This window comes from Leiobunum rupestre, chromosome 3, assembly GCF_980474605.1.
Source record: "Leiobunum rupestre chromosome 3, qqLeiRupe1.1.hap1, whole genome shotgun sequence".
Classification (NCBI taxonomy): domain Eukaryota; kingdom Metazoa; phylum Arthropoda; class Arachnida; order Opiliones; family Sclerosomatidae; genus Leiobunum; species Leiobunum rupestre.
In genome coordinates, this window is record NC_143386.1 from 24,350,817 (window position 1) to 24,365,278 (window position 14,462).

The following is a 14,462-nucleotide window of genomic DNA, read 5'->3' on the forward strand; positions in this document are numbered from 1 at the left end:
AGTATATCGTAAGCGAGAAAAATACAAATACCCTCTGTAGATATTTCTTTCATTAAAATTTGCTTCGTATTATATTTAACTGATAAACTTGTTCTGTAAATAGGGTTAAATTCAATTGTTTTAGTACGTCTAACTCTCTGTTGTAACTACTTAATTTATATTATTCTGAATAAATTAAACTCGGTTGTTTCGTATCAATTATTTTAATTAAAATTAAAATTTTATACCGGGCGGGATTGAACCGGGATTACGTTTTTAGTAAATAACTCTGAATTGCGGAGTTATCTTTAAGGGTCGTCTCGAGAAATTAATACCACTAGGGAAAATTCTTCCGATAAGAGGTATATTTTGGCTTGCCAACTTGTTAAAATGAACATAGTACTAGATGGAAATTAATATGTTAAGCTTATTTAACAAAAAATGGAATTTATTCGATTAAGCTAAAAGCCATTTCCTTGTCTTAAAACGAATGTTTAAGTATAAAAAAAGAAAACTTAGGCAGCTTTTTATTATTTCTATTGTTATATCTATACCAGCTATGTAAAACACAATCTTTGCAACCCAATTTTATAAAAGCGGTTAATTTCGTAGGAATTCTTATTATTTACACAAAATGCTTACTTTTTCCAAGGTGCTTGAATATTCCTATAACTTAAAGAGATAGTGCCAACTCAGATTAATTTAAAATTGTGTTCTTGGCTTACATGTTATGATAGATTTTTAAGTCCTGAATCCGAATATATATACATATTAGCACTTTCAATTAGTATTTAGTTTTATATTTTAATGTAAAATAATGGTATTTCATTAGCCGCGTCAAAACTTTACAGATTTTTGACGTCATGAGTTTGGTCGATTTCGGCGCGCTCGAGCGGCGGGGAATTTCCAGTGTCTTTTTCTACTATCGCGTAGAGGATTTGTAAGCGCGTTTTTTGACTTTCTTCTCGCGGACCACGCGGTTCGAGATTCTCCAATCACGACTTCACGAGCCGGCTACGTGTAAAAATAGAAATTGAAGAAAAAATCGATAACAAGGTATTGTTCATAAATTATATTATTATTTCTTATTCGTAGTCATTATAACAATATTTATATTCTACGGAAAGATGCCACCGAAAGCACCGAAAACCGTCGGCGCCACAGTGTATGGTGCAGTTCCTTCCTGCAGTAATAATAACAACAAAAGTGGCTTATCTTTCCATTACTTTCCATCGAATGAGGGTCTTAAAGCGTGCGCAAGCGGGAAACTCGGATCAAAAGAAAACGATGGGAGTAAAATTTCCTCCTGTAATCCCCTAATTTTTTTATCTCCAGCTCGCTCTAGTAGCAACCAATAAACATCAACCTATCTATGACGTAGACAGTATGTGAAAAAAAAGTTATGCTATATTTCTATTTTAAAATTTGAAATTAATCGTGAATATTTATAGAATATTCTTAATAACAAAATTACCAATATTCCCAAGACGGATATTCCCAAAACTTCCCTTTAATTTCCTTAAGAATTCTTATTACCAAAATTAATTATTTACCCAAGACGGTTCATCTCAAAACTTCCATTGAATTTCCGTAAGAATTCTTAATATCAAAATTACCAATTTTTCCCAAGACGGCTATTCCCAAAACTTCCCTTTAATTTCCTTAAGAATTCTTAATACCAAAATTAATTATTTCCCAAGACGGTTAATCTCAAAACTTCCCTTGAATTTCCGTAAGAATTCTTAATATCAATATTACCTATTTTTCCCAAGACGGGTATTCCCAAAACTTCACTTTAATTTCCTTAAGAATTCTTAATACCAAAATTACTTATTTTTCCCAAGACGGATATTCTTAAAACTTCCGTTTATTTTTCCTAAGAACTGCTAGGAATTTTTTTTCCAACGTTCAAACTTCCAAAAGCTCCTTCAAACCCCCTTGAAATTTCTTGAGATATCTGAAGACTTTTTTTGTAAGGGTATAGCCTCATTTAAAGATATATTTCAACTCTTCTGATGGATCAACAGAAACTAAACTGGTATTAACTATCTCTTAAACTGATTCCTAGGGCGATGTTTTAAATAAAATGGTCCGAAAAACTGATGATATATCTAAAATAAAATAAAATTACGTAATAGATATATCTGATTCGGTGTATCTCAGTTTTTCCATTAGATCTAGCTTCTTTGGTAAAATAGAAACCATATTTTAATGGACATAAACAGTTGTCGGATTCAATTATGTTTTGATCATTAGTGTATGGTTGAGAAGGCTTAAAATCAGGCAACGAATATATCAATCGGGCGCTATTCGATTGAACGTTAAACATCCCTCAATGTCTGGAATATTTTCGATAATTTTCCACTGCCAGAGCCGCGAAAAGATATATTACCTAATTCGGGATGTAAAATAAAACGAAACGCTAATCGAGGCAAGTTGACTCTGCATAAGTCGCGAAATTGAATCTATATTTCAGCGCGGATACACTCACGTGGTAAATATGCCTAGCCCTTTAGACCAGATATCCTATAACGTTAGATGCTTCCATTTAATACCCGTAGACGAAAGATTTATAAAATATGTCGCCGAAATCTGTAGCAAATCAATCTCTCCAAAACATTTCAAGAGGACAAATTAAAAAAATTAAACTGAGAATGATAACTAACTTATTTTCAACCTTCGACCCAGTTATTTCTCAGGTAAACAAGCACTTTTAGTCATAGCACTCAAGCTAATTAGAGCACCTACTTAAACTAAAATTGCAACAAAAATCTTCAGGAAATAATAAAATAAAATTAAAACTACCATTAGAAACTATAAAAGAAATTCCTAGTAAAACCCCCTACACGTTTCATTACAACCGTAATTATGACAGAATTATAAGATTTCACATTTGGATAAAAATAACTAAACAGTAGGAAATCATACCTACACCATCCCACCCTACTAATAGACAAATTAAATTAGGGCTTAACACAAACAGGCCCATCCTTAAAACAAACTGATGAACAAGAAAATATTTAAAACATTGCTTTTGGAAACCAAAGACTGGAATTTAATCCAACAGCTGAAACTCAGAAACATTGGAGCATGTCTTCAATCCAAAATTAATGATATTATAAATGAACTATTTTCGGCTTTAAATCACTTTACTAATAACACTAACATAATTAATAGTGACATTTTAAAATAACCCAATTACCCATTTCTTTGCACCAAATTTAATCACAACTAGCAGCGGGGTGGCGGAGTGGTTAGCACTTTCGCCTCGCAGCAAGAGGAGCCAGGTTCGATCCCAGCTTGTGGCACTGGGTGAAAACTCGGAACAACTCCTTCTGCGTTGAGTTTGCAAGTTCTCTCCCCACTAGTTTCAGAGGTCTTCCCCGAGTTCTTCGGTTTCCCCTTCCATAAAAACTTGTCTAGGTTAACGGTAATAGTTAGTGTAGGGAGCTGTTGGCTCGATCGCGCTGCATGCAGGGCTTGCCAAAACCCTCCTACGCATTGTAACCCGGCCACCTGAATTAAAGGCTTCAAAAGTAGCCTAGCTGATTATTATTATTATTATTATTATTAAAAACATTTTTTTAACTAAAATTAGTCTATAGGGTCGAAGCAGGAATCGCGTACATGTCGAAAACTTGAGGGTAATAATTGGGTTGAATCTAGTTTTTCTATTCTATTTACAAAACCAATTTTACTGTGGTTTGAACTTTTGAACATTCAAATTTATTCAAACTGGAACTTTACAAATTATTCTTTTTATCGCAGTTAAAACTCAATGTACATTTCCATCAAGTGTGAATTGCGAAAAATTTAGCCTAGGCTTATGCGAAAGCGAACAAAATTTCTATCTTCTTTAAAATCGATGCCCAAGCGAGAGGGAAAACTTTCCGAGTCTCGCTGAAACGCCTTTCAAATTCGCAAACCGTCGAAAAATGTAAAAAGAATTTTCAGTAGAAGGAAAGTAAGGTCGACACGCCGATCCCGGGGTCGGGGTCAGGTTCGGGATCGGGGTCCGGGATTTAAGGGGTGAAATGGGGGTAAAATCATCGAAAAGTCAATGTATTTAGGGTATTTCTCGCGACGATTTGTTTTCTCATATATCAACATATTATGTCCAGGCCAATTTGTTCATTTATCTACGCTTATCTCGAAAGATACTTGAACGTATATCTTATCGCGTTTTATCGTACGGAATAAGTTGAAATGATGTAAAAATTGATAACCTAGACGGCGCGTGCGCGGATTACCCGGGGGACGCGGTTAATTTGAATTTAAGAGTTTTTTTTTTACGTCATGGAATATGGGACGCGGTTAACGTGCGCGGATTGGGGCGCGGTTAATTTGAATTTAAAACATGGATTTGAGTGTTTTGACGTCATAGAATATTCGTTGTTAAAATGACGTAGAATGGAAATATTTTTAAACTTCATTTTAATATTATTGTAGTACTTAAATATGCTTGACACTTGAACCTTTCTCACGAGTATTTCAAACGAATATCTAAAGTTTAAGTATGAGAAACGTATCGTTCTCAAGTATTGTAATTGTACACGTGATTCCGTATGAGGACCGTGTAAATTCCTATATACGTAACGCGATACACTTCAAAATGCGTATACGTAGAATGGAATTAATTTTAAACTCCATTTTAATAAATAAGATATCGAAGATAAATAATTTCACGTATAAAAAGGGAAAACCGTATAATAGTAAGACCATATTTAGAAAATTCACCATCTGAATTGTATTGGAAGTGACTCCGAGGAACCTTAAAATGTAAGTAGGAATACTCAGTGATAATTCTTAACTTTGTCTTAATGTATTTATTTTATAGGAATTGTTCATTTCCTGTGTCTGCTGACAAAGGGTTAATCGTTTATGCAGATGAAACCATCCACTGCGGTCTATTAGATTTAACAAAGGGTATCAAACTAACAGAAGCGGAACTGCAAGAGCTATGGACAAAGAAAGATGCCATTGAAGCTTTTTTCAATAACGAAGCTGAAACTTCGTGGGTTTTCGCAGGTTCTGAAACCAAACGGTTTTCGGTTCATAGATTTGCCCAACAAAAGGTTTTAGATGTTAGACAAATGTACCATGGTTATGGAGTAAACTATGGAAAACTGTTACCGACTAAAGAGGGGGTAGCTTTCGCTCAATCTTCTTGGTTGAATTTCCTCGACCAGTACGAGTCGATTCAGAAGTGTTTAAAGAAAATCAAGGAAATAAAGGAGGCGATGACTAACGTTGTAATTAAACAATTACATGAAGCTCTGAAGAAAGCGTGCAATGGCTGTCAAATTGATCATCCATCTCAACTCCAGCATGATTGTATCATGACGGATTATTCTAAGCGTGTAGATTTGCATTTTTATGAAATAATTATGTCGGTAGATTGTGAAAATATTATTGAAATGTTTACTATTCGCTGTGAATTGTCGAAAGAAATTTTAAATAATATAATGTCACTAATAATATGCAATGCTAAAAACTTGTTAAAAAACTAATAAAATTGATTGCACTAATGTTCCGATTCTCATTTACCATTATGGATTTAAGCTTACAACATCCAATGAATGGGCTTGTAGCCGGGTCCACCCAATGCGGAAAGTCATTCCTGGTGGGACGGTTGATTCAATATAAGAAGACCTGTATATCCCCTCCTCCGGAGAGGATAATATGGTGTTATACCGAGTATCAGCCGAAACTATTTCAATCAATATTAGAACACACACCTTCAGTCGAGTTTCACGAAGGGTTACTCGATGTTAATATATTAAACCCGGAAATTAGGAATTTAGTTATTTTAGACGATTTGTTATGCGAGATATCTAATAATAAAGATGTAACTAATTTATTTATTCGTGGATCTCATCACAGAAACACCTCCGTACTAATTTTAATGCAAAACCTTTATTACCCCGGAAAGAAATAAGAACTTTAAATTTAAATGCTCATTATCTATTTATTTTTAAATCACCACGAGATAAATCAACAATTTATCATCTCGCGAGGCAGATATCTCCAACCAATAGCAAATACGTTATTGATGCGTTTCAACAAGCTACGTCACGGAAGTTTGGGTATTTATTAGTTGACTTGAAACCTCACACCGCAGATCAGTATTTACTACGAACAGGTTTAATACCGGGTGAAGAATCGGCTGTCTTTATTCCAAAATGAAGTGTATTATAGAAGGGAATTTTTTTAAGGTTAATCGAGAGTGGATTATTAAAGAATTAGCTTACGTAATATTAGAAACTGAAGAATCGGAAGTGTTTACTTTCAAATCTCCATGCCCTTTCAAAGAGCTTTCAAACGAAGATAAAAGACAATGCAGATGGATATCTCATAACATTTGTCACCTTCGATGGGATGACGGCGAACGTCCTTACAGAACGAGACGTGACATTTGCAATCAGATAGCGGAAAAAGCGACTTCGTTTTTCACCAAAGGTTTAGAAAAAGCTGCAGTATTATCAACACTCCTCGGTGTTCCAGTAACTAACATCGAAGATACCGGTTGTCCTAAATTATCAGAACTAGAAGACGTTGAATTAGACTGTCCTTTTCATTCCGAAACTGTTCATTGCGCTTTAAGAAAGGCTAAGAAAATCTCTAAATGGATGTCTCAAAACGAGTTAAGAAAAACATAGACTTTCTACGTTTCCTAACATCCTGTAATCTAAATCAAAGAAAGACAGCTATTAAATACGCTAGCCAGGAGGCTATATTGGCTCTCGTTGAATGTTGTATAAATGTATTGCACGGAACAATTGAACTGTCAGAACGTCATCGTAAGCGGTTAAAGAAACATAGCGCGGTTATACGAAACGTGTCGAAGAAGAACCCTATATCAAAACGACGAAAGATACTGGTACAAAAGGGTGGTTTTCTTCCATTTTTATTAGCGCCACTGCTATCTATCGTTAGCTCAGTCGCCGGAAGTGCAATAAGCCGAGCTATAAACCGATGATGGCTCGAAAAATGCTTCTAGTACCTGAAGATGTAATGGAGAGATTAAAAAACAATACACCTTCCAAAACAGAAGAAACACCTGAACTTCAAAAAGAGAAGACACTCGATGATGAAATGAAATCTATTCTAGATAATCCAGATTTAAACGAATCAGAGAAATTAGCATTATACAATCAAACTCTCCAACGACGGTTAACTTACGTACGTAAAGAGCAAATCTCTCCCGTTATTGAAAACTCTGAACGACCTAAAACTTGGTTCGCGCAAATATCTTATTCTCTACCTGCAACTTATGTTAGTGATGCAATTTCATTATACCGAGCGACTACGGAAGATCCGAGATATATTAGATGGACTAACTCAGGAGAGCTTTCTATTCGAGGACAAGTGATTGGAGGATCTAATATAATCGATCTTTTGTATGACGCTGTGAGAAAAACGCCTGGAACAGTGATTGATCCTATAGGAGTTACTGAGTTTTACGAGGGCATTCATAAGTCAAATATTTCAAAACGTTTAATTAAAAATCCTGTAAGATTGACACTGTTAAAAACATTCGCTGTATTTCATACACCACCAAGTAGTTCAATGTTATCATCATCTTCACCTAGTCCTCTAAGACCTTGGATACATACTAAATAAAATATAATAACCTGATAATTTTGTTATCATTTCATAGTATAAGCCTACAATGGAAGGTTGTACAGAAACGGTCTCTTTAGGACTTTTAGCCTATTTATCACAATTATTTTCAAAATCACCGAAAATTATCACAGCTGTATTAATTATCATAGTTATTATAATATTAGAATTATTTAATTTCCTTTTTTGGCGTTACATGCCATTACATCAAAATATTACCCAATATGGAGAAAGAACTTGAGCAGATCTATACTAACCCCGCAGACCCAGGGTCATTCGCTGGAGTTCGAGCGCTCTATAATTCAGCTCGACATAAAGGTTTAAAGGTTTCATTGGAAAAAGTAAAACAATTTCTAATAAAGCAGGATACATATACGCTGCATAAACCTGCTAGAAGACGATTCAAACGAAATCGAACTATTGTTTATGGAATTGACGAACAGTGGCAAGCGGACTTGGCAGATTTTCAGAAGCTGTCTAAATATAATTCAGGATCTCGCTATGTATTATGTATTATCGACATATTTAGCAAATACGCTATGGCTGTAGCGGTTAAAAATAAGAAAGGTGTAACAATTTTAGAAGCGTTACGTAACGTTTTTGAAAAAGGCCGTCAACCGAAAAGAATTCAAAGTGATCATGGAAACGAATTTGTCTGTCAAGAAGTGCAGAGTGAATTACAACGAAGGAACATTAAATTTTTCGCTACCCGATCGGAAATGAAAGCGTCCATTATTGAAAGATTCATTAGAAGTTTTAAATCTCGTTTATATCGCTATTTCACGCAGAATAACACCCTTAAATATATCGACGTTTTAGATGATATTATAAACGCTTATAACAATAGTTATCACAGATCAATTAAATGTAAACCCGCGGAAGTTACTCTAGATAACTCTGCTAAAATATGGAAAAATCTTTACGGTTCGGTAAATTTTTCTCCTCCGTTAACATACGCGTTTGAAATTGGAGATATTTGTAGAATAAGTAGAAATTTATCAATTTTCGATAAGAAATATAACCCGAATTTTACTACAGAATTGTTTAAAATAGCTGAGAGACTACCACGTGACCCACCTGTATATAAGCTGATGGATTTAAATTCTAACCTCATTTTAGGAGTATTCTATCGAGAGGAGGTTCAGATTGTTGGTCGAGATTTAAAAGACTGTTACTTCATAATCGAAAAAGTAATAAAAAAGAGGAAAAAATCGGACGGCCGCGTAGAACTGTATGTCAAGTGGCAAGATTACGACCCTACATTTAATTCTTGGATACAAGAAGTGGATTTAAAATGAGTTTTTACGTAACGCTACCTTCAGATTCCTCGTCATTATATTACCAAGATAATAGCGTTGGTAAATTTCGAACGTATTTAGCTGAACCGTTAAGATTTGAGGAACAGTACGAAGTTGGGTTAGCGGAAATAAGCTATCCTCGGACATGGCATAACGTTCGAAAACCTAATCTATTGGTTATTAAAGACCCTCTCGAATATGATAAAATGACTGATAACCCTCTAGTTAAAGACCCTCTCGAATATGATAAAATAATTGAAGTTCCCGCGGGTTTTTATAAAACTCCGGAAGAACTATTACATGTTATGAACGTCCACAACCAAGAAGAAGAACAAGTTACATTCGCTTATTTAAATTATTCTAATCGAATTAAAGTTAAATTGCAACCGAAAATCAGAGCTGTAATTGGCCCCGATCAATCGATTTTACTAGGTTTTAAGGATAGAAGAGATAATGATTTCACCATTTTAAATTCAATGATAACCCCCTACCCAGTTGATATGAACGCTGGGTTACATTCCTTATTCGTTTATTCTGATCTGGTTGAAAATAGCGTTGTTGGGGATAGTTTAGCACCTCTATTAAGAATCATAAGCTGCGAAGAGAAAGCCGAGTCTAATGGGAAAACAACTACAAAAATATTTTCACAACCTCATTACCTACCAGTCGTGTGTAATAATATTAAGACTATAGAGATTAATATAACAGATGATTTAGGTGAGCCAATACAGTTTCATAGTGGAAAAGCTCACGTTGTATTACATTTTAAACCCCGTAAAATGTGGACTTCACTATAAACCTTTAATCATTCAGGACACATCTTCATTCTAGCTTAAGAGAGCGAACAGTTAACATCATGAGGTCTGAATATTCACCTTCAAGAACTGATTATGAAAGTTACTATTTAAACCAGGTTGGTTTCGGTGGAATACCTGTATATAGAGGTTTAGCCGTGCAAAGAGGACATGGACTAGGAAATATATTATCTTCAGCGTTTAGATTCGCGGTACCTTTACTGAAGAAAGGCGCTACTTACTTGGGAAAAAAACTTTTAAGTACCGGAGCGAAAGTAGCGACCGATGTTGTTAGCGGAGTCCCAATTAAAACAGCGCTTAAATCGCATTCTATTAACGCTGGAAGGGAAACTTTAGCTTCAGCAGCTGATGAAGCCATGAGACTAACATCTTCAGCTACGGATCATATTAAAAGAATGACGGGTTCCGGAAATAAAAGGAAACGAACTCAGTCGAAAAGCGCCATTTCAACAGCAGGCAGGATAGCGAAAGGACGGTTCCCTAAACGTTCCGATATATTATCATAATGTCCCTTTTACACCCGCACTCAGTTGAGTGTATAAATTCCGAGCTAGATTTGTTTCAAGTACCTATGACACAATCTTCGATTATTGGTGGAGAATGGGTTGAGTATAATCCAATATCAAATATAGTTGATAACGCATCAATTACATTTTCTATCAACGGTAACTCTGAAACGTATATAGACCTTTCACAAACTTTGCTGCACGTTCGAGTTAAGGTAACTAAAGATAATGGTCAACTACCGCAACCCGCGGTTCCAGGTGTTGCGGGTGGGGCCGCCGGAACTCCAGCCGACAATATCGCCCCCGAGAATTTGTTTCTTCATTCGCTTTTTAGCGACGTCCACGTATTTCTTAATGAAAGATCAGTAACACCTTCCAGTCAAAATTACGCTTATAAAAGTATGATACAAACTTTATTAACGTTCGGAGATTCTGCGAAAAAAAGTTATTTAACGAGTTCACTTTTCTATCGGGATACGCCTGGAAAGTTCGATTCATTTTTCGATAACGATGGTTTCTCTAAACGAGCGAGTTTAGCGCAAAAAGGGGCGATTGACTTGTTAGGCGTAGTCCATACTGATTTATGTCAACAACCACGCTTTTTATTAAATATGGTTGATTTGAAATTTAAATTCGATAAAAATAGAGCAGCTTTTTGCGTTCATTCCGACGTAAAATGTAAAGTGGAGATTTTATCAGCTTCCCTTTATCTGAGGAAAGTTAAAGTGATACCGGAACTATCGCTCGCTCAAGCCAAGGCGCTACAATATGGAACCGCTAAATATCCTGTAACTCGTTCGGAGTGCACCTCATTTTCTATACCCGCTGGTCTTATGGCTAGTGTGCAAGATCATTTATTTACCGGACAAGCACCCAAGAAAGTTGTTATCGGGTTTGTGGAACAAAAAGCGTTTCTAGGAGATTTGAAAAAATCCCCGTACAACTTTCAACATTTCGATTTATCAAGCATCGGATTGTACATTGACGGTAGCAGCGTCCCTCATAAGGCGTTATCTCTAAACTTTGAGGAGAATCAATATATTCAAGCGTATTGCCATCTTTTCATTCAAACTAATCAGTGGAACGTAGATGAAGGGAATCAGATAAGTCGGGAAGATTACCCTAACGGAAATTGTTTATTCGCGTACAATTTAACCTCGGATCTTAATAACAACGCTAATCACTTGCATCTTGTAAAAAACAGTAACCTGAGATTAGAATTAAAATTTGCAAAACCGTTACCGGAGACGATTTCCATTCTAATTTACGCCGAGTTTCAAAATTTGATTGAAATTGATAAAAATCGAACCGTGATTTTCGATTACAGTAATCAATGGATTCGCTACAGATAACTTAAATTCTTGAAAAAGATTTAAGTACTAAAAGTATATTTCAAGGCGTGTTCGCGGCTGACAAGCTACCTAAATACGTAAAAATATTCCCTTCTCTATTTATTGTAAATACCGATACGAGTGCTGAACCTGGAGAACACTGGGTTCTAATATATTTTTCTAAACATAAAAATTGTGAATTCATGGATTCCTTTGGAAACCCGCCAGATTATTTTAAATTTAATGACTTTATTGAACGAAACAGTAAAACTGTAACTTTTAATTCTAATCAATTACAGAGTAATTCTAGTAATACGTGTGGAGCATTCTGTATCTATTTTGCTATAAACAGGTGTAAAGGAATAGAAATGTATAACATTGTGTCAAGGTTTAAGAAAGATAAATATGTAAACGATAAAATGATTAAAGAGTTTATATGCAAAATGTATTCAATAAAATAATTTTTTACAATTTATAGCAATAGCAGTTTTTTTTTATATATACATAAATACAAGCATTCATTATAATTTTTCAATATCTTTATGACCGTGCGCTAATGTACGAACCCCGCAGGGTAGAATGTATCTCTTATCATCATTTGGTGATAAACAAAGTTTTCTAGTATTTAAAGTAAATAGTTCATGCTTGAAACTAGCTATACGCATCATCTCGGCTGACATGGTTTCTTGATTAAAAAGACAACGTTCATAGTCTTCGTGGCGGATGACGTTTCTAATAACGTTCATGGCAACGCCCTTACAAACCTTTTTATGGTTTAAAATTGACTCTAAAGATTTCCCCAATCGCAACTCCTTTTCTATCTCTTCAGCGGTCTTAGACTCCCCGTACAATTTAATAGAATAAAGCTTTGGACGAAGTCCTACAAAGCTTTGAATTAACTGCGAATTTGTCTCGTCTTTAAAATAACCGAGAGCTTTTTTATTCTGATTAGAATGAAGGAAATGCGAAGGTGGATAATCAGAGAAGTCAAAGCGGTTTTTATGAACTTCAAAGTCTTTATAAACATCATCCGTCTTAATGTTGTACGTTAAACTGTCTGTAAATATTTTATATATTAGTACTATTTAAATAAAAAATGCATATTAAATTAAATTACCAGTGTCTGTAAATAATAGTGATGCTTTGTCCCCGTACGTATTTTTTATGAATCCATAATGGAACCGATACATGAGCTCCTTGGATAAATCTAGAGTGGTGAATCCGGTAAATATAGGCCGGTTAAGAACAATTTTAGCTCTCTTCTTATGAGCGCCGGCTAACTCTTCATTTAAGATGGTAAAGTGTTCAAACTGCGGGGAACTTGTAACTTTTAACATTCTTTCTGGTTTATGAATCAACTCGAAATTTATATGCTTCCGTAAATTTTCCATTGTTTTTCTAAAGAATTAAATGAAGTGAGGGAAAAAACAGCAATACATTATTTAAATTGATTTACCCGAAAACATAGTTAACCATTAGTTTCCAGAAATTCTTTTCAAATGAACTCTTGGATAATTTCCTCTGTTCAGTGTTGAATTTAACATATTTTTCTAACCATTTTCCTTGAGTGAAGGTTAGAGCTCGATGAACCTTGGTTATTTTCAAACCTAATTCTACATAATATTTTAAATTGCGGTAATGTACTATGTATTTCTCTTTATTATTTAAATTAGGAAGAAGTTTTGGTAGACTGATTCTCCTTAATATTTAATTTTCCTAAGAGATCTTTGGAGTATGGAGATAGCATATCATGTGTAATAACTTTCGATTCCGCCGCTACTGGGAGATCGTTATGTAAGTCATGCAACTCTTGAGGATATTCAAGATCCACCTGCAAAGGAAACAATTCTTTAAAAATATAATTCAATAATTATAACACTTGTTATTTACCTCTAAAATGTATCCGTTTTCAACGTTATTGGGAATACTCAGAATATTTTCACAGAGTGTTTGCAAATCATCCTCCTGAACCCACTGGAAGTCGCCTAGCGGTAGTGGTTCACACATAACAGCACCGTACAAATTATTAGCATCTTCAATTAAGTTAATTAATATAATTAAAATTAAAATAATTAAAATAAAAAAAAAAATATTAAAAAAAAAATGTAAATTACCTAAATAGCATATATAACTGCTCTCTTTAGACGAATCATATGTGTCGGGCATATATTTGTTATTCGCTTCAGAATAGCGAGTTGAGATCATTGAAACACCGCCTCGAATTCCTAAAAATTCAATGTAAATACAATAATATTTAAAATATCAAAAAGCGTTACCCTTTTCAATAAATAAGTGTTGATCTATATCAAGTATGAGATCGAGGCGAACATCGGTCATCTTCAAAGCTGCTTGCCAGGCTAAACCTGGTGCGGTGTAAGCGTGAGCGGGATCTAATTTATAATGAGTTATAGATAATGTTCTAAAATTTTCAAAAACGTCGGCTAAGAGTAACGCATCGCTTTTCACATAGAGGTCGGTGTATTCCCCTACGAAAACCGAGGTTAAGAGATTTGAAATATTTATACTATAGTAATTTTACCTAATGTTTGAATATTAAACGCTGTCCAAACATTTTGGGCGTGTAAATAATCAAATTCTAAAATATTTTCATTTTTCAATGAACTGAAAAACGCTTCTCTAGGTGGCAACATCGTCTCGTCAAATTTCTTTTCATCGTCCATATACTCGTACGGGTAGACCCCCTTCCGCAAAAGCAGTTGAACTTTCTCACTTTCAAAATATTTCTTAACAATCTGGAATTTACTGGCTCCTTCCAAAACGAGATTAGATACTAGAGCATCGAGGCTATCGCTTAGAAATCGATAAGAGTCTAAAAACCTAAATCTCCCTAAAAATAATAATAAAATTACTGTTAAGGTTAAATTCATAATTAAATATATTTAACCTAGT

At 34.7% G+C, this 14,462-nt stretch overlaps 1 protein-coding gene across 1 annotated transcript; it reads right to left on the bottom strand.

The window, feature by feature from the left end:
- Window positions 1–13,372: 13,372 nt before the first annotated feature.
- LOC149949860 (uncharacterized) lies at window positions 13,373–14,203 on the bottom strand. The gene is made up of 5 exons (XM_090169533.1): window positions 14,092–14,203; window positions 13,829–14,038; window positions 13,667–13,777; window positions 13,430–13,585; window positions 13,373–13,383 (listed from the first exon to the last, which is right to left on the bottom strand). Exons 1-5 carry the CDS (start codon window positions 14,201–14,203, stop codon window positions 13,373–13,375), a joined length of 600 nt encoding a protein of 199 aa, XP_090025659.1.
- Between the last annotated feature and the right edge of the window lie 259 nt (window positions 14,204–14,462).

Bases quoted from the DNA above. Each gene is read 5' to 3' on its own strand.
- LOC149949860 (XM_090169533.1), bottom strand. From the start codon at position 14,203: ATGTTGCCACCTAGAGAAGCGTTTTTCAGTTCATTGAAAAATGAAAAT. The intron at 14,039-14,091 runs GTAAAATTACTA...CGGTTTTCGTAG, and splicing joins GTTTAATATTCAAACATTAG to GGGAATACACCGACCTCTAT. The intron at 13,778-13,828 runs GTAACGCTTTTT...TTGAATTTTTAG, and splicing joins ACACTTATTTATTGAAAAGG to GAATTCGAGGCGGTGTTTCA.